This window comes from Hibiscus syriacus, unplaced genomic scaffold, assembly GCF_006381635.1.
Source record: "Hibiscus syriacus cultivar Baekdansim isolate YM2019G1 unplaced genomic scaffold, ASM638163v2 tig00110283_pilon, whole genome shotgun sequence".
NCBI classification, from domain to species: domain Eukaryota; kingdom Viridiplantae; phylum Streptophyta; class Magnoliopsida; order Malvales; family Malvaceae; genus Hibiscus; species Hibiscus syriacus.
This window is the reverse complement of record NW_024062661.1, coordinates 113,291-140,227: the sequence shown is the minus strand read 5'-3', so window position 1 is coordinate 140,227 and position 26,937 is coordinate 113,291. Positions and strand designations below refer to the sequence as shown.

The following is a 26,937-nucleotide window of genomic DNA, read 5'->3' as shown; positions in this document are numbered from 1 at the left end:
ATACTGCCGCGGATCTTTGAACAATTTCCCTGTTTATCTCTCTCTCTGCCCTGAATTTTCTGAGTTCCTTTGCCTTATAAATTTTTAATTTTCTTTTTAAACAAACATGAGCGTCACCCAGTTCGCTATGGTAAGATTCTTCATCTCAAACTGTCTTAGCTTCTTAATAATTGTTTTTCAGAATTATGTATAAGTAGTTGAAGCGGTTTTTTTTCCTCTTAATTTGAACCCAAATTCATTTGAAGCAGTTGATTATCACCCGTTTTTGCTTTCTGGGTAATTATCATTTGCCAATAATTTTTTATTTCCGGTGTTCAAAACTGAAATTTTGTCCATGTATTCGTTGTTTGAAGTTAATTATTTACTGAATAACTGAACAAGTAAAATTACATTTTTTCTATCTCAGAACTTCATTTTTGTTTTTCATCGAATTATATCTAAATGATTTAGGCTTGAAGTACTGGATAATCGCCCATTTTTGTTTTCTGGGTAATTATCATTTACTACATATTATTGATTTTAGTGTTCAAAACTGAGAATTCTGTTTATGTACTTATTGTTTGAAGTCAATTATTTTCTGAATAATTGAATGGGTAAAATGCTAACTATTGCTTCCTCAAAAGTTATTTTTTTATATTGAATTATGTCCAAAATCTAAATAGTTAAGGCTTTAAGCACTTGATAATCATCCAATTTTGCTTTGTGTGTAATTGTCATTTATCCTTCATTATTGATTTTTAGTGCTCGAAAACTGAAAAATTCTGCTGCTCTTACTGAGTAATTGAATGAATAAAATAGTAGATTTTGCTATCTCAAAAATGAATTCTTGAAGTTGCATAGAAATTATACATATTATTTACTCTTTTTGGTTGAGACGGGGGTGTGATGGGGTTTCCTGAAAGTAGATTTTTGCTGGACTAATATGACTAAGATGCAGGTGGAGGAATTGGCATTCCTTGTTAAGGACAATCTTCCTTGCAAACATCTAGTGCTGTCAATGGAGGAGGCTTTCATTAATTTCCTTCAAGATGATGCAAGGTAACTAAAGAACCCCACATCCCCACGCAAAATATTCTTAGGAAGTTCTTTTTATGTACACACATCTGATTCGATTATGATCATTATGAACAACAAAAATGTTGGATTGCAGCTCAGGTGGGATCCTAGAGTTGGAACCTATGAATTCATACAATCGGCTTCTCCTGCATCGTCTTGCAGATATATTTGGGTACTTTTCTTTTTGACTTTCTTTCTTAATGTATCCTCATTTGAATTGACTTTGGAGTGGTAGAGTTTTCTTAATTAGCTTTTAATACTGACATTTTCCAAAATTGGCTAGATTTGCTCATGAATCAATTGGAGACGGAGAAGATAGGCATTTGGTTTTGCATCGATGCCCAGAGACATCAATGTATGTAATTTGTTTCCTTATTGTTCGTTTTTGGTCATTTAGATATTGCGATGCTCATGACCCGGCAAAATCTTGTCTTGTAGACCTTCCATTCTTGTTAGTGATATATTATGGCAGTGTGATGAGCCTCAGTCTCTTACAGCGTCTTGCCACATATTAACTAGAGAAGGAACTGCACCAGGTAATGTTCTTCCTGTTCACTTGTTTGATGCACTTTTAGGCTATTGGTTCATGATTCATGATCCCCAGGAAGAACCGATTTGCAGTTTTTAAGAAATAAGAATAACATGTGTAGCTGAGAGTATCTTTTTATTTCCTGTACATTTTTTTCCATGGTTACTTATAGCGGATTAGAAAGCATGCCATGCGAGTTGTTATGGATCTTTTTCTATTGGAACCATATCGAACAAGGATAGGGAAAACTGAGGGTCACAGGATGAGAGAAAGAACCAAGTTCCAAAACAAGGGAGCAAATGCTTCTTTCCTTTCTTGCAATATGCATACCAATATTTTTTTTGCCATTATGTACATTTGCTGTAATTGTGTGCTCCAAAGGTAAAAGGGGTAGATTTTGAAGGGCATATCTACCAAAACAAATGTAGTTACCTCTATAAAATATCAGTTATTTCTTTGTCTCTTTTGTTTACAAAATCTGTTATCTTTGGGTTATGTCCTACGGATGGAAGGCACTATTTATTTATCCATTTTATTTACTCATTTGCTAGTTATTATGTTTTCCCTGTTCTCTTCTTTCTTTATTAGGAAGATAGTTCAGCATGTTATATTGAAACACTGAAAAGAAAGAAAGCATTTATTGTTTTCTCTTCAATTGCACGCTGTAGAATACTTTTCCTAGCAGCTCATAGTAAAGAATCTGTACTTTTTTGACTAGATTCCTTTAGCCGGGTTGCAAGGAGTCTCTATTTTGGTTTTTCTTTCTCAAGGGAAGCATTTCACATTAGATTCTTTTATGTTAAACCATTTCATATTGGTTTTCAGATGGATGCTTGACAATATTACTTGAGGCAGGCTGTATTTTCTCAATATTGTTTACTGTTTCAATACGTTAAAATCCTTTTTTTTTACTATTCCTCTACAAACTGTCTAGTTATCTTTTCCTTTAATGGACGACCATTTATAGTTTGACTAGTATGTTTATAGGATATTAATATTGATGGTTATGTTTGATTGTGTTGGCTGGTTTTTAAGTTGTCTTTATCATGTAATCATTACAATCGTAATCTCTTTCTCTAGAAATTACAGTAAGATGCTTTACTTCTAGCTTGTTTTTCTTTCGTTTTTTTCTTTTTATTTATTTTTCTTGAAATTTTATCTGCATATGTTGATTTTCTCTATGTTGATTATCTAATAACATGGACGTGTTGATTACCTGGACGATAAGCCCTGAAAGATTGCTTTTTCATTTTTCAGTAATGCAGACAAAGTTGCCTTCTTTTGAGCTTAGTCTTGAGGCAAGAGAAGCAGCTTACTTGGCTGCTCGTGAACGGATATTCGCAATGGATATTGGAGAGATTCAAGAACCTGTTAAGCATAAGCCTCGAACATTTCCTATTGTGGCTCGTCGAATGATCGCACATGCTTTGGGACAAAGAATTAACTCATGCAATCAAAACGATAAAGCTCGGGATTCTAAAGATCAAGTGCAAACTAATAAACCAAGTATTCAGGATATGGATAAAGCTGATAATGATTTGAGAACAGAAACTTGTCAAGATACTCTTCTTGAACAAGGGGAAAATGAGGATGCATGCAGTAAAGCAAATAGCAACGCAAATGAACATAGTACTTTGGTGGTTTGTGAGAAAAATGTTTTGGTTGAACCAACTCAAAAAAGACCTACTGATACTAGCATACCAGGTAGAACCCGAAGTAGAGTTAACAAAGAGTTTTCAAAAGAACATCTAGGAGCTGCAAAGCGAATGTTTGCCAATGCTTTAGGTCTGCACTCGGCTAAGGATTCAAGAGGTGGTGAAAGGAAGACAATACAGTAGACAAGGAGCTACTTCTAACCCACTACCGGTTTGACGTTATAGCTCCATGGACTGTTACTACTGTCGGAAAAGGACAAATGGTAAAGTGAGTTTAGCTCGACTGCTGCTTGCTTGAATGTTCCGTATTTGCATTTGACGGCATTGCCATCTTCTATGTTACGTAAACTGGTTTGCATCTGACTTGAGTTATGAGCTCTGGTTTGCGTTGAACAGAAGACACATCTGAGCTGTGTAGTCATGTTTGCAGATGCAGAAGGGTCCAACTCTTTTCCGTAAGATGTCTGAACCTGTAGTAGGTTATGATTCTTACTTGAGAGATACTTGTCAGTTAGTGGTGTGTTTCGATGTGTCGCATTAACAGTGTGTTTCAATGTGTCGCATTAGCAGTGTGTTTCGGTAGGTGATGTGAAATTTTCCACAGGAAACAGTGCTATAGACGTAATGATTTGTACTATGGAGTAGACAGGACAATTCGGAGCTCGTGTTTTAGATATCTTCATGTTAAGAATCATTGTGTTTTATATCATGTTATTGAACCCCATAATTTGGAAACGACTGATCTTATCAATTAATTATTCTTTTTCATTCATACATATTTCTTGTTTTCTATATTTATCTATAGTGGTGACATTTTTACAAACTAAACATTACAAAAATAAGAACTAATTGCGAAAGTGATTAACCCTCTTGCATTCTCCTAGTTCATGACGTACACTATATTACAACACAAACCCTGGCACCGTGTACTCATGTTTACAATGAGCATCGAGTTCCATCACAAAATCAGCATAAAACAACATATGTGCCTGCTTCATAAATCAATTTCACTGCAAAAATGATGTCGTCCGGCAGCGTCCACAGTAAGGGCAGTTGCCCGGAAGAGGCATGGAATATAAAGAACTAAAGACGTAGGGTCCATCCGTAGAACACGCCTTCTTTGTACAAAAATGATTGAAGGACAGGAAAAAGAATTATAGAAGCTGAAATCTGAAGGGTAAACTGTTGAATGCTGCAGCTTCCTAAGGGTGATTGCATGAAACCGATTGGAATTAACTGAAACACCCCTTTCACTTTAACAAGAAAATGTCCGAAAAGAATTGGATATACTCAGCAATATCATGTTTGCCTTTCTGTTCCCGGAGGAGTCTTAGCAGTCAAATCGCGAAGCAATGTCTGGGAGGCTATGAACTCCTCTCTCAGCATGACATTGTAGTCGTACAAACGTTGGAAATTCTTCTGTATATCAGACAACTCGATCTCTGAACCGGACTTCAGTTCTGCATTAAGAAGGATTAAGATGAGCAATTTTAACATAAAATATGTCGGTAAATAGAATCACCATAGAACATTTCGAAGAAATTAATGCATGCGGTTTCAGTTCATCAGATCGAAGAGTCTATGTTTAGTAGGTTGTTCCAAAACCGGCCTGCAGGTCATTTCCAAACCGACTTTTTAGTTTTATTTGAAGTACTCACCTACGATGCATATCAAAGTACAGTTCGGGGATATGACGTATCAAATACATGAAAATGTCTGAAAAATTTGAACATATTCAAATTCAACACCCATACCTATATCTGAGTAATATATGATATAAAAAGAGCAATAATAATTGAGTCAACACTCGACACCGGTAGTTAAACATATAATAAGAAATCATCTCGACCCTAACTTTTTTCTTTCGCATAACCGACAAGTATGAGTCTATGCATGACTTGCAAATGAAACACATTTAATTGCTATTCTTATCACCAAGAAACGTTCTAACGCTTGCTAACTAAACTGAAACTATGGTTTAGAAGATATGAATACAAAGGAAAGCAGTTAACTCCAATTGTGTCTTTTAGTGCAACATGTGATGATAATTCAAATAGCCCTGCTCGTACCTAGTCGCGGTGGTGGGGGAATGATATCTCCACCAACAGGGAATGCTTGATGCTGGACAGCAACTCCATCATTTGAACCAATGCAATGTTTTATCCTGTCCTTAGCAGATCCAGATATATCTCATTTGAGGGCCTGCATATAACATATATGAAAAGCTTCAGGCTAGAAACCTATGAGGACAAGCTATGCTTCGTTCGGGTCCAAAAGTTACTGATAGAGTTACTAATGGTATGTGCATAAACTGATACACAGCTAAAACTTACCATCGCTTTGATACGAATGTTTCTCCGAAAGAAAATGATTGAAAAAATGAAAATGGAGGAATACTATATCCGCCTCTTTCATCATTGTAACATCTAAGGTGATTACACGGAATAACCACCAAGCCAAACAAATTTTTTTCTGTGATAATAGAAGCCGACATAAATCCGGTGCTTAACTACATGTGAATCACAGAGGATACATGTGAGACGCTAAAGGCTTAAAAGTTAAAACCACATGGCAATGCTTCCAACATAGACGACTAAGAAATTTGTTCGTTCTTTCATGTTATACATGTACTATTCATACATTGGTTCAAACAATCGATTTAACTATTACAAATAATAATAAGTTTAGGTAAAACTGAACAACTTGGCAATTAAAACAGAGATATTACTAATTATAGGCAACTTGTGTTTAACTTAACCTTCTTTAAGTGAGTCAAGTATAGAAATTTGGGTTAAAAAGCAAGTGTATTCTTTAACAAGAGAAGGTGATATTAGGTTGACATTGGGAAAAAAAAAGATAGAATCTACCTTTTCACTGCTGACTTGCTTGCGAAAACTTAGGTCAATACTACTTAACTGCCTTCGCTTCCTCAATGACCCACCTCCACGAACTGATCCATTACCATGGACCGACGGAAGCATGAAATGACCACAACCGGTTCCGTTTTAGAGTGGTCGTCAACATCCAATGTTCTGCAATTCCACGTGTACATGATGTAGTTTCTCACCTGGTTAAGAAAAGCACATCAACACAACTCAACTATACTAAAAGCCTAAATTAGAGAGAAATACTCGAATCTACTAACAAACATAGGCTATATGTTGTTCAGAGAAAGAAATTACTTTATCCCAGTGTTCTTGAGCTTTTCTTCTACTTCTGATATTCCGTAAAATGCTATCTTCATTGCGGAGCCATTTTATTCTGAACTCACACTACAAAGTGCAAACCAAGCAGATCATATAGGAATGTTGAACACATTATACATGGGATTCATTTTCTTTTCTCAACCTAAACATTGTTTTACCATTGGCAGAACTGTAACAAAACAAATATTCATGCACTTTCAATTATCTAAAACAGACAAGCTCTAGAATTTCAAAACATAATCGAGATCCATTTTCAATGTGTAAAACCCGTTTAGAAATAGAGAAGGGAACTTAGAAAAATCACTTAAGAAAGAATTAACTGTCATTTTTATTTCGTCATGATGTTCAAATACTGAATATAAACGTCTTTCTCTTCATCCGAAAGAAGAGTAAAAGTAAACCTTAACGACATCAGTTATTGATAGTGTAAGGTCCTCGATCACCATCTTGAATCTTTATAATATATCTAGAAAATCAAGGGAGAAAGGAAGAACTAAATGATAAACTCAGAAGGAAGACGACTTACTTGCACCAAGAGATAAAAAAATAGCATCATACTAATGCAATATAGCCCACCAAGATCTGCAAGGAAGCAGACTGCAAGTTGAACAAAACAATATTGCATTAATATATACAAGTAGAAACTTGTTGCAATGAATCCTGCAGAATAATGCAATCAAAGGTTGTTCTCCAAATAAAGAGGAATTAGAAAAGCAATGGCAAAGCATGTGAAAGCCATTAGAAGCCAACTTAATCAAAGAACACCATTGTCCTGATAGTGACCATCAAGAACTCTTCCATGTAAACCAAGTTGGTAAAGTGATTAACGAAATAATGTAGATATCTCAGACTGTCACCTTAAATAGTTTACAACGCACAAAATATCAAATGTAAAGTTTTCTGCGCATGGTGAAAAATCATAACATAGAATATGAGGACAATAACCAACATAGCACGGTAGCAGCTAATAAAAAAATATCGGACCGAATCACATACACACAAACAAAGCAAATTACTCACCAGCACCAACTATATTTTTATTTTCAGACTCAATGATGTAGGAATTAAGATAATTGACATATACTGTAGTGTTGATTAGTCCATCACTAGCATTCTCGAGTTCTCGACTATGTTTAGAATTGAAGGTTTTATGATATACTACTAACGTGTAATGCATCTTTATTTTTTGCGTTCTGTTCCAGGTTGACATGAGAGCTAGGATCCGTGGAAACAAGGGCTATTAAGTGTATGGAAAACTCAAATTTTCCTCATGTTGTCTCTCCCTGAATTTTGTTTGATCATGAAAAAAAGTTGTTCGATGATTTTCCCATTTCCCCCTCTTTTTCTAGTTTAGATACAATGAAGTACATTCCTAACCATGTCGGTATTCTAAGCCGGATTCGGATTAGTGTTTGGATATATGCATGTTTCAATGTGCCCATGCTTAATTGATTCCGAGTGTTTATTGTATATATAGAGGATTGTGTTTTCATATTTATGTTTGAACATGTTGGACATAAATTTGAACATGAATATTTTCAAAAAAATTGAAGAGCTTGGATAATATAGCTTGGGTTCTCTTTCTATCATGGTCAATTACATCATAGAAAGGTAGTGAGGATGCCTTTTCATTGCAGGCTGAATGAAGATGGCCAAAGTTGGATATAGTAGAATATGAATTTTTGTTTATTACATTTGATATTCAAATTCTTTTATTATATTTTTTTATTTGAATATTACGGCATTATTATCATCTTTTCAAAAGACATGTATGATAGTCCATTGAGCGTTACCGTGCTAAAAAAATAAAATAAAAAATTTATATGAATTGGTTTATCTTAATTCGTATTGGCATAAGAAAATCTTAATTTAAACATTATTTTATTTAAAATTGAAATAAATTCGGATGATAAATATTTAAGGGTAGATAGAATTTGTAAATTATCTAACAAAAATGAATTGAATGATTTTTCCGGCTCAACCAGTTTGTAAAAGATTATGGTTAACATATAATATTAGTATGACGTTAAAAGTTTTGGTTGTCAGACGTCAATAAAATAGTTTCAATTTTAAATGACAGCGTTCCTTGTCATGGAATTATTTGAATATAAATATTTTATTGATACTGAAGTTATCATCCGTTGATACTAATAGTATTTGAGGAGAAAATTATATTTCATTGAACTTCGTAAAGTTGATGTGTTCAACAAAATTGGATTTGAATTACAATACGACCATGCTTAATTTATTTTAAGTGTATTATATACTTAGATGACTTTAGCTCAAGTACAACTTTTGAACATGGTTATCGAACATTAATAATTTCTTTCAACACATTTGTGATGCTTTCCCATTGCTGTTTGAATTAAGGAAGACCAAAATTGGATGTCACCCAATAATGAATTCTTGTTTTTGTAACGGCCGTTAAGTGCCCCCAACTCCCTCTCTCCGTACCCCTCTCCCTCTCCCTCTCCCTCCCGACCCCCCTCCCCTCTCTCTACGCAGTGACCGACGTAGGTATAGATATTAGAAATAAACCTTATAAAAATGATGTTTTTAGGGTAAAAAGCCTTGGTTCTAAGAACAAAATAAATAAATAAACAAACGGATTGAATTGAACCTCACGGAGAAAAAAAGTACTAAACCCGCTATGATCAAACTGGATACACCTTTGCTAATGTTTGTTTTTATGTTCATTTACAAGCTATATAGTCTGCAAATTCCCAAACAATATCAATTTAATAAGTCAGAAATTTTCTTATTTTCCCACTTTTTGGTCAAACTGGAGAGGGGGGCGCTATGATCAATACTCAATGGCTTCAGGATATCACATGAAGCTTGAAATTTTATGCATGACCAAAACAACGTCTTATCGAAAGTAATCCTGTATGCACTTGGGTCGAATCTGATTTGTCTTTAGATTTCTCCTTCGAGTTCTTGACGGGGAAATGTTTATAGAAGGCCTTTACTGCACCTGCAACTCCATCTTCAACTTCCATGGCTTTTGCTAAATCAACAGCACGCTTTTTCACCTGCATCATTCCATTTCCTTTCAAACATGCAGGGAAAAATCGGAATGCTAAGCTCTAAACCGCTAGCGTCCGATGTCATACTTAAGCAAACTTGTTCATGCTTCCCCCCTGTTAACCCTCAACTTATGTTACCCAAATACAAGTAATAAAGCAACCAAACCATCACACCAGGATTAAACCTTCTAGAACCTTAAATAGAAGACGGAAACAACTATTCTTTTGCAGTAATTTCATGATATATTAATATGACTCGGTTACTGGTAGAGGAAATTCATCGTACCTCAGGATCCATCATAAACTTTATGGCAGCAACTAGCTTGTCAAGTGAAAACTCCTCAACCGGGATTGGTGCAGGACCGACTCCTTTGGCATGCACTCGCTCTCCCCAGAAAGGTTGGTCCCCAAAGAAGGGGACAATAGTTGTTGGACACTGTATTCAAGATTAAAAATGAATTTTCAAAAGTGGAAGAAAATAACCAAATGGATATACTCTTGGAGATGCCAGGTTACCGCGGCTTTAAGACCAGCAGCGGTAGTTCCAGCTCCACCATGATGAACCTGGTGAAAACATGCAAGGAATCAATCAAAACGTTTTGAGACAACCATAAGGTATTTCAAATACTTATCTAGAAACAAGAAAGGAAGCCAAAACTTGAAATTCTTTTAGGCCCTAAAACCAACTATGGTTTTTTTTTTAAAAAAAGGAGACACTTCAATAGTTCATTGTTTGGTACATCGAAGAGGGAGAAAGGTGAGAACCTTTGACTTAAATCCTCCTAATGTAACAACTGCCAGACCAATCTTAAATTAAAAGGCATGACAATGATGCATCTAACTAGTAATGAAGAAATATGTAATAAACATGAATGGTGGCCTCTCTCCTTATAAAATGCTTCAAATGCAACTACTACCATACATATTGAAGACGATGACAACTTTATGCAATCCCTCCAAAGCCTTAGCACACCACTCGTTTACAGGTCCTAAAATGGACCAATTTTTGTGTGACATAATACACACTACACCCTACATATAAAATGTAGCTCATCGCTCATGATATCAAGGATCTTGCATGTGGTATCGTGAATAAAATATAACAGCAAATGATTTCAACTGCCCAGGGAGCTCAAAGTTTTATGTTACAACTTACCACAGCCGAACATTGTAAGAATAGCCAGTCATGGGGGCAGTTGTCCAGTAAATACACAAAGTCAGGCGGTTCTGCCACTGGAGAAAAGATAACTAAGCATTATCCACTCCCATGTACTGAACATGATTGGACATGTAACTAATGAAATATGAGAAAATAACAAGTGTAATTACAATTGCCAAGACCACCCCAGCCTCTGTTTATAATGCCTCTTTGTCCAGTTTTCTCCAGAGCTTGTACTAATATCTGGGTCATCCTTTCTGGTTCCCGAAGAGGCTGTTAGAAGAAAAAAACAGTTAGAACCATTTAAGCCCAGATCAACTAAACATGATAAAGAAATAGAATAAGTGGTTTAATGAAGCCAATATAATCTTATTTTATAGTCAAATAAGATAAAGAGGGTCAAATGAACTAAGTTTGACAAGTAAATTAAATATTATATAAATGATCCCAAAAATAAAAATAATCAATTAAACTATAAGGAAATGATACAGAGAAAAGCACAAATACTCGTGAAAATTACTTGTAAATTCAAGTTCTTAAACACACTTTCAGATACAATAAAATAAATTGAATATCAAAATTGCTCAAGACGAACAAACTTTCATAAACTCTCATTTACTAAATATCAAAAGACGAAAGACTTGTAGAAGAACACTCACAAGACTACCGAACCCAATATAGATAGGCTTATCACCATCTCTGAGCCATTTAACAAGCGACTCTGGCGGTTCATAACTGGATGCAAGGTCAAGGAAACAAAAGCCAACTACGTCAATCTTTGGTCCCCAGTCTGCAGGAGAAACTAAACCACGTCAAATATGCTTCCTTCAAATGGCAACACCAAGACCAACATACATGACTTTTTATTCTTTGCACATTCGTTGTTGTCAAAATGTAGAAATGAAAAGAACATTTTAAAATTGGACCAGGATATCAAGACTTTTATTAGTACAATAAAATGACCGATATCAGGGTTTCCCAAAACTGACAATTAGGCATTTTAAGGGACCGAAAGAAGCAGATATATCGGGGCAGTCAACAGCCCTGATAGGTGCTAATCCGATTGCCGCATTTTACAGATACCTCACTCAAACAAAAAGCCAATCAATGTTTAACTAAAATTTACACTTTTCATTTGTATAGTGGAATTATTACCAAACAGTAGGGGGAAGCTTAGAAATAAACCAGACAGGAATATTAAAAATTGCAAGAGTGTCGAGACATGTAACTCGATAAAACAACTCCGATATGCAAAACTGCCATAAGTGTTACTGGTTGCTCATCTTGAATCATCTCTCCCAATCACCAATCCAACAAAGTAATTGCCAAAATGAATGAAGCGTTACTGAGGGGTACATAAATAAAATGACCTTTCGGTTTGGGAACAAGGTGAGGACTCCATATATACCCATAAGGCACATCTGGAGGAGAGCTAATGGATCCTCTTAAATATGTGACAGGCCTCAGCATCAGTTTTTTCTTCCTGAGCTCATTTATCATGTCCCGTATTCCCAGCCATATTAGGGCATCAACGATATGGTATGAAAGCTGCAGTCGAAATTACCAATATATGAATAGATCTAAATATAAATAAGATTAAGGACTGAAGAAGCAAAAACCAGACTCACCCTGTAACCAACTTGTTGTTTAACACGAGATAAAGGATGGGGAAATTCACTAGTAGGCCTGACAGAAAGGTGACAAATATCATTGACTCGGTATTATTCTCAATATCTAAACTAACACATACAAGAATATGTAGATTATAGATGCTGTTCATATTTGTTAGTTAGTCAATAATTTAGAATCTTAGTCTTATCTGCCTATAGGATAAGATGCTACCTTATCTCTAAATTAATTTTTTAAAAGAATTTTACTTTGCTTGGGATTGTGGCTCTAGAGTTCGATAAATTAGAAAGAATTCTTCTTTTGTATTCAAGTGAAATAAAATCAGAGAAAACTTTTCTCTAAAACTCACAGAATATACATCAGTCCAGGAAATGATTGAATTGCCACAAAAAGATAACACCAAAGCTGATATCTTCTTTAAAAAAATGATGCCAGAATCGATGGTGGATGCACAATCCAAAACATAATTATTTAGAGTAATTTCTAACATCAAAATAATCACTTCCAACCAAGACTTACGTCCACGGCATAGTGAAGAATATATGAAGGGGTACTTGTAGCGCCTCTGCAACATGTGTGTGTCCTGAAAAAGCATTTTTCCCATTAGATGCATGAGAGAGTAAAAGAGCAGAAGTCAATATGTTTCATGATCAGAAAAACATTTAAATAGAGGACATTGGATATTTAGAGAAAAAAATAGAGAGCTATTCAGGTTAAATATTGCAGAACATGCAATGTGAAAGAGATGAAGGAAGACCTTTTCCAATTAAAATGCTCAATTGGTATCAGACAAAAACATAAAGCTTAAAAATGAAAAAGAGGTAATAAGACCGAACCATATGCTGGAGGATTGGCAATTATTGCATCTACATCAAATTTCACATTACTCTCAGGATCATTGGCCCGGCATGCATCAAGAAGCGAGAATATTATTTCCTTCATTTGTTGCCTCTGAACAGGAATTTCTGAAGGATCTGATGGCAAGAATCCTTTATTTTTTACCATATCTGCAGAAAACTCGGTGATCAGTACAATAATTTCAGAAGGTAATGGAGACAACCTGATTGATATGTCTGAAACTGGACAAAGACAATGTCTTAGACAATCTCTTTTTAGCGATTGAGAGTAATCTTCAGAAACTACTAGAAGAATGAAAGAAAGTAGATAGAATATCACCAAATGCTTTATACAGAACACCTTTATACAAAATCTCAAAATTTGGAGCATATGAATGATCCACAAAAATAGCATCTAGAGGGTGTAAATCGAATCCCAAGATACTTAAAGATGACATTCGATTTACACCAGGTCATAGTTTACTCTTTAAAATGAGTAAAAACCGTGAGATAGAAGTATGTATTGATGCAAGTTAGGTTGGAGAGTTAATTGAAATAAGACCAAACATTGCATTTTCAGTGAGTATTATCAGCCCGCAAATGAACGATCCACAAAAAGAGCATCTAAAGGCTGTAAATCGAATCCTAGGATACTTATAGATGACACCAGGTCATTGTTTACTCTTTAAAATGAGTAAAAACCGTGAGATGGAAGTATATATTGATGCAAGTTAGATTGGAGAGTTAATTGAAATAAGATCTACAAGTGGTTATTATCCCATTGTTTGGGGTAATCTTGTTACATGGAGAAGTAAAAAGCAGTCTGTGGTTTCAAGAAGCACTGCAGCAAAGGCTGAATTTCTAGCTCTTGCCTTAGGGATTTGTGAAGGAATATAGATTCAGAGACTCTTAAAAGAATTAAAGCTTGATTCTAAAGATTACTTCAAGGTGTAAAGTGACAATAGACAGCCATAAGCATTGCCAAAAATCATGTTCACCATATCAGAACAAAACATGTGTAGATTGATAGACTTTATTTCAGAGAAAGTCAAGAATAGGACTGTTAAACTGAGCTAAATTCCTACTCAAATGTAGCTTGCGGACATTCTTACTAAAGCCCTTCCACGAGCTAACTTCAATGGATTCAAGTTCAAGTTGTGTTTATATAACATATACACCCCGGCTTGAGTGGGAATGTAGAAAGTTGCCAACAATTAAGAATTTTATTCCACTTAGAAGTTTAATTTATTTTAGAAGATAAAGTTCAATTTATTTATAATTTATCTTTATCGTACTATTCAGATTAAGTTTCTTACGAGATAAAATAAGGTTTAGGAGATAAAAAATAGGGATAAAAGAAACCTAGTAGAACTCTAACTTGTTATCCGTAGCCGCCTATATATACAGGCCATGTTTTATATTTTTCAATGAGAATTTAGATTGGAAAATTTCTTTTTCTTCTCTCAATCTTTTCCGTTTTTATCCTTTGGCAGATATTTTCTCTCACAAAGATCTTTCAATTGCTCATAAAATCTTTCCAGATTCTCTTTAAAATTGTGTTTTATAATATTTTAAGCTTTTTGGTACTTAATGATAAAGCTTGTCCACAATAAATAAAATCAAGGGCGAAAACGAATATACTTCAAACAGCTCCCTCCCTTGCCCATATATATTCCCAGAGCAACTATATGAAGTTATGATAAAGGATATTACCCTCAATAATAAATACGGATTTAGTTTAGAAATATTATTATTAAGATAAAATCTTGACACTCACAGCCAGCAAGAACTTTTGGATCTCCCCCTAAAGGGAAGAACTCTAACCCAGCATTCAAAACAAAATCTTTAAAATTTGAGTGTGTTGCCAATCTAACCCTATGGCCATCTGCCTGCAAGCAAAATTTGAACTCCATCAGCTCAAAAACAAAATTGAGGCCTTTCTTGAAAGAAAATCTAGTCAAAAGAGAGGTAAATTAAACAATTACACAACCATCATAATCATTATATAAGAATTAAAATCCTACAGCAATAATTTCTTTGCAACATGCACGGTAAAAGATTTTTTCATAAAATGAATAAATTTAACAGTTATTGACATATTCTTTGTTTATCAACTTCACTTCCTTGAATCTTACTAAAATCATGGAAGAGTAAGTTGGATTGCCCTTTTCTGTATAGAGACAATGTTAGCAAATTCAGGGTTGGGTTAAAAGATGCCATGTCTAAGGGGAAAAAACAACCATAAATTATGAAAATGAGGTTACTATGTTTAAAAATTGAATTAGAACAGAGAAATTCTTTTTCTATTTTAGTCAGCCTAGTGTTTCTAGTGGCATCCCCTTGGGCAGTTTTCTATTTTTTTTTCCCATCTTCCTCTCCTCACTCAACCAGCCCAAATGCTACACCGGTTAAGAAATTTTATGCAATTGCCTTTATCACGTAGCTGCTGCCTCTCTAGCATTACAGTCCGAAGAAGATTAATCCGGAGACCGTGGAGGACTTTAGACTTATCAGCCTCGTAGGTAGTCTTTACAAGATCCTCTCTAAAGTTTTATCTAAGAGATTGAGTTGTTGTATTGGGGATATAATCAGTCAGTCCCAGTTTGCTTTTGTACCGGGGAGACAACTGTTGGATTGTGCTTTTATTGCGAATGAAGGAATCGACTATAGGAGAAAACAAGGGTTGCAAGGGGTTGTTTTAAAGGTTGATTTTCGTAGAGCTTACGATTCTGTGGAATGGCCAATTTTATTTAGAGCAATGGAAGAGATGGGTTTTGGGAATAGATGGTCCTCGTGGATTTCTCAGTGCCTTTCAACAGCTTCCATCTCGATACTCATTAATGGGTCTCCTTCGGAAGAGTTTCCTATGGCCAAAGGTCTTAGACAAGGGTGTAGTCTCTCTCCTCTCCTATTTAACATCGTAGGTGAGATGCTCCATTTGATGATTTCTAAAGCAGTCGACAGGGGTTTGTTCCAAGGCTTTGTCATTGGGAAATCGGAAAATTCTGCTAGGTTGTCTCACTTGCAGTTCGCCGATGACTTAATCATTTTTTGTCAAGCCTCCCTAACTCAGATCAAGAATGTGAAAAGAGTGTTGAGGATTTTTAGTATTATGGATGGTTTGCATTTAAATTTAGAGAAGAGTAAGCTGTTTGGAATTAATATGGAGCAGGATGTACTACAGATTGGGCAGTCCAAGTGGGTTGTTCAGTTGGTTCCTTTCCAACGGAATATTTGGGTCTTCCACTGGGTGCTAAGAAAAATTCAGAGGCTTTATGGGATCTTGTATTTAAGAACTTCAGTTCCAAACTTGCTGGGTGGAAAGCGTCTTATTTGTCTTTGGCTGGAAGGACAGTATTATTGAAGTCGATTTTAACTTCCTTACCAATTTTTTTCTTATCGCTATTTAAAATGCCTGGCAAAATTGGTAAGAAGTTAAATTCCTTATTAGCTAATTTTCTATGGGGGAGATAAGGAGGAAAAGAGGAAGATTCATTGGGTGAAATGGAGCACGGTTTGTAGGCCATTGAACAGTGGTGGTCTGGGTGTACTAGATTTGAACCTCACTAATCGGGATCTTCTAGGTAAGTGGGTGTGGAAATTTGCCAATGATAGAAATTCCCTATGGAAAGGTGTGTTGTGTAGCAAACACGAGGTAAGTTGCAATACAATGTCCATTAGGGAGGTTACTACTCCGCAATCTTCTTGGATTTGGAGAGGTATAGCAAATAGCTTTTTGAAGAATGATTCGGAAGGTGACTGTCTTAGATCAAATGCGAGGTTGCAAGTGGGAAATGGAACATCTATTTCTTTTTGGAATGATGTATGGGCAGATGATGTTCCACTAAAGATCTTGTTTCCTAGAATTTACGTGCTTTCCCCTATTAAAGGGGGGAAGGTTGTAGAGTTTGGTAGCGTGGAACTGAGTGGTTGGGTGTGGAATGTTGAAACAAGAAGGAATTTGTGCGATTGGGAGTTGAATCAGTGGATGGATTTGATGTCTAAGCTGAAGGATATTCAACTGTCAGAGTTGGTGGAAGATTTCCTATCTTGGTCTGCAAGTGGGGATGGACTGTTTTCGGTTAAATCGTGCAGAAATACTTTTGGTAATGTGTTTGGGGACAGTGTGCCGTGGTGTAAAGGGGTATGGCTGGGATTTGCTCCACCTAGAGTGGAAGCTTTCCTGTGGCAGCTTGCTCATCAGAAAGTGGCAGTTAAAACTGAGTTGGTTAAGAGAGTATTATCTCTAGGGGATGATATCCTATGTCCTTTTTGTAAGAAACAGGAGGAATCAGTGCAGCATTTATTCATTTCTTGTCAAGTTGTTTGGGAATTATGGAACAAAATAGTTAATTTCTGGGACTTATCATTCGTTATACCAAAAGACCCTCCTTCTCTTCTTTGTTCCTGGGTTGAGTTGAGGGAGAACTCGATGATTTGGAAGTTCATCCCGGGTGTCATTTTTTGGTCGATTTGGAAAGTTAGGAATGCAATGGTTTTTAATGGATCTTCTCTTGATAGGCTGTCTTTATTCTTCATTGTCAGATTCAGGCTGTCTAAATGGTTCCTAGCCAAGTTTCCTAAGATATCGATACAGGAGGATGTGCTGATTGGTAATCCATGTCTAGCAGATGGGTTTTCTCTATCAAAACGTAAAGACTGTCATGTCATAAGATGGATTCCTCCCCCAGTAGATTTTCTTAAGATGAATGTTGATGGAGCTGTTAGGAGTGATGGCTTGGGTGGTGGGATTGGAGGTATTTTAAGAGATTGGAATTGCTGCACCCTTTTGACTTTTTCAGAGAAAGTTGCTCAAGGAAATCCTCCACTTGTGGAGTTAAAGGCTATTAAAAGAGGCATTGATTTATTTTTATCATCACATTGGGAAGCAGTGGGTAGGTTGATTGTCGAGACTGATTGTAAATCGGCAGTAGAATGGATTCAGGCCCCGGGTTTAGCTCCTGTTTTCTTAATGTCTATAGTCTATCAGATTTCGACTCTTATCACTGGTAAGGTACATTCAGTGAGGTGGATCCCAAGAGCGTGCAATGGGGAGGCAGACAATTTAGCTAAGAGTGGGATAGGTTGATTGCAAGGAGTCAACCATGGTTTTCTAATCTACTGTGAAGGTTTTTATGGCAGGGGGTGTTTTTAAGTCTGATGTATTGTAAAGGCTTTTAAGCCAGGGGATGTTTTTAAGATTTATGTACTGTTATTGGTGTAATGGTTGTATCTTATGTAATTTTTCCATTATTAATAAAATTCAAGGCACACTTTTCCTCCTTTCGCTAATTAAGGAGCTTATTATCAAGCTCCTTAATCAAGAAGGGGGGGGGGGTTAACGAGGCCTTACATTCCTATAAAAAAAACAGTGCTCACCAACAAAACCTCATATCTTATTGCTTCCATCTTAGAATTCCACCAACCAATCTTCTTAATTCTATCAATGTTTTCCTCCTCAATCTTAGCATATTTACCAATCTAAAATCTTCTCTTTACAACATTAGCATTAACCTGCACCTACACTAAAATATGTCTTTTAGCTCATCACACAATCATGTATATCCACACAGCCATTACAAACATAATGTACTATGTAGTATGGATGGCACTATGATAGCAATATCTGTTGCAACAAAAATATACCGAAACTAATCAAATATAATGCATCAAGGACAAAAATGAATATTCGTCAAACCAAAAATACATCAAGAACAATGCACCAGTATTAAGCTGTGCAACCAAAATTTACTATCCAAACTCAAGAAAACAATCTAAGTGCAGGCTCTTAGATAAAAGATACCAAACCTGTAGACTGTATGAATACTTCTAAAATGCTGGTACAAGGTTTGTTAAGATGAGAATAAGAATAAAACCTGTAAATGTTTTCCGATAGCAACAAATGGTTGTACATCTCCTCGTGTTCCCACAATAAGCATTACTATTTGCAGTGGAGGTATATTTGGGATATCTATTGTGTCTGTATCCTCTTTCTCTGAAGCTTCGCTGTCAACGACGTAATCAAGTGTGTGTGGTTTAATATCAGTTGGGATATCAATACATTGAACGGTCCCATCATGTTTCACATTAGCAAGTTGACTCAACCACTTGATCTACATAAAAAATTTAAAGATACAGTTTAAATTTTCATTACCAGAGAAAAAATGGAAAAGTGGAAAAATGAAAAATGCAAATAAAATATAATAAATACAGGGGGAACCTCAAAAGGGAAATTCTGACTGAAATAGACATTTCAATAAGCCAAGATTATAATGAAAAAAAGGCCAAACAAATGAAGTTTTACATCAAATGTAAAAGAAATAACGAAATATGAAAGCTTGGAACTCAATTAGGACAAAATGTCCACCCATCTTTCTTGCAATGAAGCATTATATTCTTATTCGATTCTGAATAAGCATGAATCTAATTCTCTCGTATAAGCCGGTGTAGATGACCTTTTTTTTTTTATAGAAGTTAGAGGTCTCATTAAAAACCCCCTTCATAATTGATCCTTTCGAAGAGGTAAGGAACAACTAGAAGGAGGAGGAAAAGAGTACCTCATTTTATTGATATAAAATTCATACAACAATATGCCTTCGCATTACAATAGATAAGAATATCCCCTAAAAATGCCAAAAAACATCCTCAATAAAACTACCCAGTCAACCAACCCCTTCTTTAGCTAACTTATCAGCTTCCCAATTACAACCCCTCGGAATTAACTTAACTATCAACGCCCTAGACAATACAAAAAGCTCGATATCCTTAATAAGATTACTAAAATACACAGGTGCAGAAGATGGCGAGTGTATCCAATCAACAGCTGTTTGCAGTCAGTTTCCAGAATCAATCTCCCTTTATTAGACCTAACCCATTTCAGTCAACCTGAACTCGTCCAACTTTGAACTGGGTTCAAACGCAAAATTCGAACCCAAAATGAACAGAACTGACATGATCTAACCCAGTACAAACTTTGCAATAACTATGCTTCCATTCCCAATACATACACATTGATGCTGATAAATCAAGTAGTCACTTCACAAATTGAAAACGCACTTCTCAAATGTAATAGAATCATATCCTCGAATTCAAACTAGTTTAATTTAGAAGAAATGTGAAGTATAACCAAAGATTAATATCTCATACCTTCTTTCTAAATGGAACATTATCATCCAAAAATTTTGTTGCATATTTAGCTAGTTTGCTGTCTCTCAGTCTCCGAGATCGTGATAGCTGATTGGATCCTGAATCTATAGCAGTAGTTGATGCTTTAGCGTGCATGTTTTGTCCAGTAAAAGTCCTGTCAGTAAGGCCTGGTAGAGCCATTTTTTAGCAATAATGATAGCATACATGATTATCTTCATTGAAAAAAATCACATTCTAAGGCATTTACAAATAAGATTAACATGTTGATTAGTCAGAAATAGAGCAAGGGAGAAAATCCTTGAATGCAATTCCAGACACAAATATAAATAAATTTCAAACTCTTGAAAATAACACAAATTACATCTAATAGTATCTAGGGAACTTTCTTATACACATTCTGAGTAGGTAGCATTAAGTCATTGGATGGCACCAACTATAAATTCACACGGACAGGGAAATAAGGAGAACCAAGTTTAATTACGAAGCATGCATGGAATTACCAAGCACCAATTTTATGTTGGATTTTTTTCTGGATAATGTTAGTTCACCAGTTTGTTCTCGCAAAGAACTAAATTGGCCAATTGTATTTGTAACATCATCTACTCTTATATGTATCCTTATAAGTTCTATTACTAACAAAGGAGAAAAGCTATTTCATTTCAATAAATATCTATATTTCCCATCTCAAACACACACACACACAAAATACACTTTGCTCAGTAGTAATCAAATAATACATACACACACATACACGAGCAATAATCAAAATCAAACCTGAAGCTTCAGAATACTTCTCGTCTTCGCCTACAATTTCAATATCAGGAATATCAGTTGAACGACCTGAACAAACCAAAAATAATATCTCACAAATTCACACCCGTTTCAAAAAAAAAAAGTTTCGTTCAAACTCAATTGTTCTAATTTAATCCCTTAAATAAATCCATCAAACGTAAAAGAAATCTAAAATGAAGGAAACCTGAAGAATCAGTGGAATTGGAATCATCAATGGAGATATCGCGGGAATCGACGTTAGAGTTCGGAAAAGTGTCCTCCGGCACCCCCGCCATTTCGTGAAAAGAGAAAAAATAAAGAGTTTCAGGTAAACGCTAGAAGTAGAAGGATAAGAAGAATGTGGGAGGAAAGAGAGAGTTGGGCAGTGGTAGAAGAATCGGATTTTACTTTGAAGAAATTAATTCCAAATGTTTTCGGTTTCTTTCCTTTTTCTCTTTTTCTTTTTCGTTTAATGAGGAGAGTAAAGGGAGAGACGTTGGGAGGGAATAAAGCTAGCCGTACACGTGTAACAACTATCGCCGAAGATGTTTTACTTAAAAGAGCGCCAAACTGTAGGTTTCAGATTTGTTAACCAACCCCACAAGAAACTTTTTGTCAACATCGTCAATAGAAAAATTATTACTGTTTTCTTAAAATTATGGGTAAACTACATATATTATCATTGAACTTTTTTATCTCTCCTATTTTTATTACTGAGCTTAAAAACAATTAATTTACTCATTGAACTTTCTAATTATTCTTATTTTGGTCACTTCATCGTTAATTATTTAACGACGTTATAATATGGTGCAAGCATCAAAATGACGTTGTTTTAAAACATCAAATCTACACCAAAGCAATATCGTTTTGAATCTATATAAAATTCCTTTTCATTCTTCGTTTCTTCATTTTTTTTTGGCTTTTTCCTTCCTCTGGTTTTCTCTCTATTTACTCATAATCTGATTGATTTTCACTTCCTACCGTCGTTGAGAGTGATTGTTAAACCTCAATTTTTTTACTTACTCTTTTTCACCTCCTGAGTATGAAGTTTGGACAAATTCTCTAGTGAAACTTTTTATTTTAATTTTAACTGTTACGTTAGAATATCAGTCAAAATTATTATGACCCACATTAAAAACATTTTGTGTACTTAATAAATTTAAAATGAGTGCTCAAAGATTCTTCAAAAACAAAAATCATATTTGTTATATTGATTGATTAAAGGTATCCCATTAATTATCAAAATAGAATGCTCTGTCAAAACATTTGAAGTAGAATCTTTAATCAATGATTTCTTTGACCCGAACCCATACATTAGAAAGCCAAACCCACACCTGGAAAGAAGTCAAAGAACATAATAAGAAAGAAAAACATTTCTAAACTACCTTAGATCAAAAACCCATTATGGGTATAAACTTTTGTAACTATTTATCAGTGCTGCAATGTTGTTATATTAACAAAATATTAATAAGAGTCAACGTGATAACTCAAGAATGAATAAAGTTGACATCTTACCATAATGTTAGAAAGATAATAGAAAAATGATCAAAACAAAATCGATTTTCAAAGTAAATTGATTTTTTTAAAGAGATTAATAGGATAAAATACCATAATATATGAATTATGATAATTTATCTTATATATATATATATATGCATATGGTTAGAGGAAGTTTAAAGAATGGAAACAATCCTTATTATAATATATATAATTACAATTAAATTTGTAAAGAAATTTGAACAACTCGATTCAAATTTTATAAATTCGATTGGACTATAAAAAAGTTTCAAATTAAATTTGAATCGTAAAATATGACTCGTCAACTCAAATAACTTAAATTTTTTGACTCGATATCGGTTCCTTCCAGTAGCTCTTATCCGGGATAGGATTTATCATCTGGGAATAGGTCTCGCATTAGCTTGCCACTGTGAAACAAGGTTCGGCAAATATATGAGCATTCTGCCCGCAAGAAATAAGTGCACACGCAGCATGTGCACATGGTAAACCATAGAGCTTCCGACGACGACAACACACGACTCTGAATATCAACAATGTTTATCCGTTCGGTTGAGACGATCTCGAACTCAACTTCATTTGCTCGAAGTACTTGGTAGCAATGAGCATCAGCAATTTTATACAACTCGATCACAAACTCAATTATACAACAACTCGGTCACACCTAGAGTGAAGTGGCCATATCGCACTCCTTCAAAAAATGCGACTGCCCAGAGCTGGGGAGGGAAGACTTGAAACCATCGTATGACATCCTGTGAGATCTCTACCATTTCAGCAATTTTGCTCTCAAACTCAATGGCAGCGAGAGCATAAACAGCATTCCAGAAGATATTAACTAATTTTGTGTTCTTAAATGTATCCCGGAAGTTTTCATTGACATAACGTAGACAAAAACCATGAAAAGCATTCCACCGCATCTACTATACTTCTCCGTCTTTCAGATAGTATTGTAAGTCTAAGCATGTTTTCAATGTTTACACCAAGAAGCTTTCTCAACTCTGACACGAACCACATCCAATTTTCATCATTTTCCACATCGACAATAACAATTGCCAAGGGAAACAAAGCATCATCAGCATCAACTGCCTCAGCACAAAGTAACGAACCCAAGTACTTCCCTTTCAGATCAGCCTTATCAAGTTCCAGAAGTGGTCTACAAGCATTTATAAACCCGTAGATAGATGCACGGTAAGAGATAAAGAGACGCTGGGAACAATTTTCTTGTCGAGTGGCAAAAACTGATGCAACACTTCCCGGGTTGGTCTTCCTTATTTGCTCACAGTATGCAGGAAGAAGGTGATACCCTTCTTCAAAAGTCCCATAAACTGCAGCCATACTCCGTTCCTTTCCTCGCCAAGCTTGCATATAAGAAACAGCAACTCCATGCTGGTCACGAATATCTTGCAGGATATCTTTTGATTTGTACAGCGGGTTATCCCAAATGCGTGCTTCTACTGATCTTGCAACCCAACCCACCGATGCTTGCTGATGATGGAGGTTGCGAACCACTTCGCATGTATGCTCCCCTTGTAGAGTCCTAAGTGTGAAAGTTGGAACTCCAGGACATTTTGCTACATGGACACGCCACGGACAACCTTCTTTGGAACACTTGGCTATAAATCGGCTCCGATCAGATTTCACTATTCTAAGATCAAAATGCATTGCTGTAGCAATATCTTTCAAGGTTCTTCTGCAAGTTTCAACATTGGGAAATTCCTGGCCAATAGCTAATGAAGTTTCTACAATGGCATCAGAAGTATCAGGTACCACTAAAGCAAGATCAGCCATGAATACAAGAAATACAGGACACACACCAGCCTAACGTGATTCAAAAGGCTCTGTACATGGTATAAGCTAAATAGATGATCCTTCTGAGGAAAAGCTTCAAAAACAGCTGATGTATACTCTTATTTAGCAGCAGATAACACGGTAGAAGGCAAAAAGAGAGGAAATTAATTATATTTTCTGGGGGTCAGGGGGGTTTTGGGGAGGTAGCCTGAAAAAATTAGGCATCAAATATAAAATTTATACCAGTATAGTTAATCAACATAGAAACGGAAACAGTTTGCTTCTTGATAGAACAGCAACATTGCCAGCTTGATCCCTTTTCAAGCTGTCGGGACTCAAGCAACTGATTTATCACCAAAACACTCACCCGAGACAAAAAAGAAACGAATGAGACGTAGTTTCAAGATGAACAAATTATAACATTATCCTCCTCATTTACACTGTAAAGGGGTATGAATAATAGGAGTTTCAAGAACTCAAGGTATGTGAGCTCCACAAATATCTGTGTAACCTCATTATGACAGTTCAAAGAAAATATTGCATCTACTAGAAGGGGAGCAAAGGTGGGAAAAACAAGTACAAAATTGAAATTTGGAAAAGAAATTCAACCGATGTGCATTGATTCCTATGTTTATTAGACAATGATACCAATAGCAAATCATCAATAAGAACAACAAAGAACACTAGTTTAGCAATTCTAGAATTATTAGGGCATTGTGAAATTTCATAACTTAACAAAGGGAAATCCCTCTGATGGAGGGCCACCTTATCTTTATTAGGGATAAGATACTGCAGACTTTTCATATAAAGCATTAAAAGAAATTATCAAAAATATTTAATCAATTAAAACCATTCACTATTGCTTTTGACAAGGATATTTACAAATCTTTTACAGCCTGAAAGTTACTTAATAAACTGATAAAACTTCTGAAAAGTAAAAATAATAATAATTCTTTTAAAGCATTGTAACAAAAGTGAAAAAAATACATAACCATACTTGATATACAATTGCAGCCCTTTCGTTCAACCAAAAGATTGCCCTGGCTTCCTATTTTTAAGATCCCATTAGATAAAGCTGTTGCCAATGATCCTATACAAGTGACTATAACACAAACTAATGAGATCATTATTACAACACAAATCGATAATTTGAAAGCCTGAAAATCTGAAAGCCTAACCAAATACCAAACTCAACTAGCCTGAAAGCCTACACAATTGAAGCTGCCAACAACAGGAGTCCATGACCAAAATCTGAATACTCAAAGCACCTAAAATTGAAGCCAACATGGCTCACCTGATAGTCACTTCTTGTTGAAGGGGCTGAAAGCAGGCTAAATTCTAGGGAGAATAAAGAAATATTCAAGCTTAATGCTATTTAAACCAAAGAATTATGAAGCAATTAGAGGAAGATGATAGTAATAATAGAAAATAGGATACCAAAAAAAAAAAACCCTCAGCAATCATGTATGGAGCTAACGCAAAAAACGCAGTCCTTAAAATTTATTTAAAAGATCTTGAAGAAAACAACTTTACATGAAATTGGCAGATTATAAAGGGGGATATACAGAAACTAACTTCAGAAGAATCTGTCAAGACTTCAAATCCTAATCACAAATGTACAAGAACTTACTGAAAGAATGCATAAACTCAATAAAACATCATAAAAGGATCTAGTAACGCATTTCTATCAAACAAAGGACTATTTAGAGCAGAGAGAGGATTTGAAATTTACAAAACGTCCCTTTAACATAAGAAATTGATCAAGCCCTAATCAAGATGTAAGAGATGGCTTTTAATAGTAATAAAGTTTCAAGGATGAATATTGTTTGCCGTTAAAGCCAAAGACAGAGACGCCAAGAAATAGCACAATAAAACTCTCAACAAGCAGGAAATAAAGTTAAACAAATTACAGTAAAAGCAACCACCATAGCAACTAAAAGCTCTCAACTGAATGCCACAGTTTTTCTACAGAAAACAAATGAAAACAAAAAAACAAAAAATTGATACGCTGAATTAATTTGGGCCAAACTCTTTAAAATTCCGCGATGCCCACGAGAAAAATGTTCTTCTTACCGCCGGCTTTGTAATTGAAATGGAAGCCGAAGAAACGCCGGAAGAAGTGAACAAAATGGAGAAACTGGAATTAGATAAATAAAAGAAGCCCTAACTAATGATATTATGTTAAATAAGAATGAATTTACATATAATTAAATATTTTATCAACACATTATTTTCAGCATTCTTCATCCTCTATTGTTGTTTTCTCTGTATTTTTTTTCATCTTTGAAATTTTATAATTTCACAACCATGGAAACATATTATCAAATAAAAATGCATCCTTTTACCAAAAATTTCATCGAATGACTCAAATTCAACAGCTTTTTTTAACGTAATTTGTACATGTTCTATTTTAGAGTTCACCATAAATGCAACAAGGAATATTGGGACAAATTCTGTAAAAGTTTCTAGAAAAGGTAAATTACACCGTCACTACAATGCTTAACAAATAGCATTGAGTACAAAAATGCTCAATCATGAGGTCTTAGCCATGTATAATCATACAATTGAGATGTTCCGGCGCAGAACAAGTGCTGCCAGATTCTTTTAACTTCTCTTCAAAC

At 35.2% G+C, this 26,937-nt stretch overlaps 2 protein-coding genes, 1 long non-coding RNA gene and 1 pseudogene across 6 annotated transcripts; 1 reads left to right on the top strand and 3 right to left on the bottom strand.

Moving 5' to 3' along the window:
• On the top strand, positions 1-26,925 carry LOC120116109. Of its 2 annotated transcripts, none has more exons than XM_039136659.1 (9): positions 1-130; positions 938-1,038; positions 1,151-1,228; positions 1,340-1,411; positions 1,495-1,592; positions 2,843-3,432; positions 12,415-12,419; positions 16,296-16,301; positions 26,915-26,925. In XM_039136659.1, exons 1-6 carry the CDS (start codon positions 107-109, stop codon positions 3,421-3,423), a joined length of 954 nt encoding a protein of 317 aa, XP_038992590.1. In that variant the 5' UTR covers positions 1-106; the 3' UTR covers positions 3,424-3,432; positions 12,415-12,419; positions 16,296-16,301; positions 26,915-26,925. The 2 variants fall into 2 exon arrangements, with proteins under 2 accessions (XP_038992590.1, XP_038992591.1); XM_039136660.1 differs by lacking the exon at positions 26,915-26,925 and adding an exon at positions 22,192-22,201.
• On the bottom strand, positions 4,409-7,048 carry LOC120116113. 2 transcript variants are annotated; one of them, XR_005515527.1, is made up of 5 exons: positions 6,973-7,048; positions 6,423-6,512; positions 6,108-6,307; positions 5,310-5,442; positions 4,409-4,700 (listed from the first exon to the last, which is right to left on the bottom strand). It is a non-coding gene; the product is annotated as an uncharacterized LOC120116113 (long non-coding RNA). The 2 variants fall into 2 exon arrangements; XR_005515528.1 differs by having other exon boundaries at positions 6,423-6,588; positions 6,973-7,040.
• LOC120116108 (sterol 3-beta-glucosyltransferase UGT80A2-like) lies at positions 9,104-21,403 on the bottom strand. Of its 2 annotated transcripts, none has more exons than XM_039136657.1 (15): positions 21,219-21,403; positions 21,017-21,082; positions 20,243-20,409; positions 18,973-19,209; positions 14,874-14,985; positions 13,097-13,267; positions 12,780-12,843; positions 12,260-12,317; positions 12,002-12,179; positions 11,291-11,421; positions 10,802-10,904; positions 10,629-10,705; positions 9,989-10,036; positions 9,759-9,908; positions 9,104-9,478 (listed from the first exon to the last, which is right to left on the bottom strand). In XM_039136657.1, the coding sequence occupies exons 1-15, from the start codon at positions 21,307-21,309 to the stop codon at positions 9,293-9,295; spliced, it is 1,839 nt and encodes a 612-aa protein (XP_038992588.1). In that variant the 5' UTR covers positions 21,310-21,403; the 3' UTR covers positions 9,104-9,292. The 2 variants fall into 2 exon arrangements, with proteins under 2 accessions (XP_038992588.1, XP_038992589.1); XM_039136658.1 differs by having other exon boundaries at positions 9,105-9,478; positions 21,017-21,046.
• On the bottom strand, positions 22,847-24,676 carry LOC120116063 (annotated as a pseudogene).
• Positions 26,926-26,937: the final 12 nt, after the last annotated feature.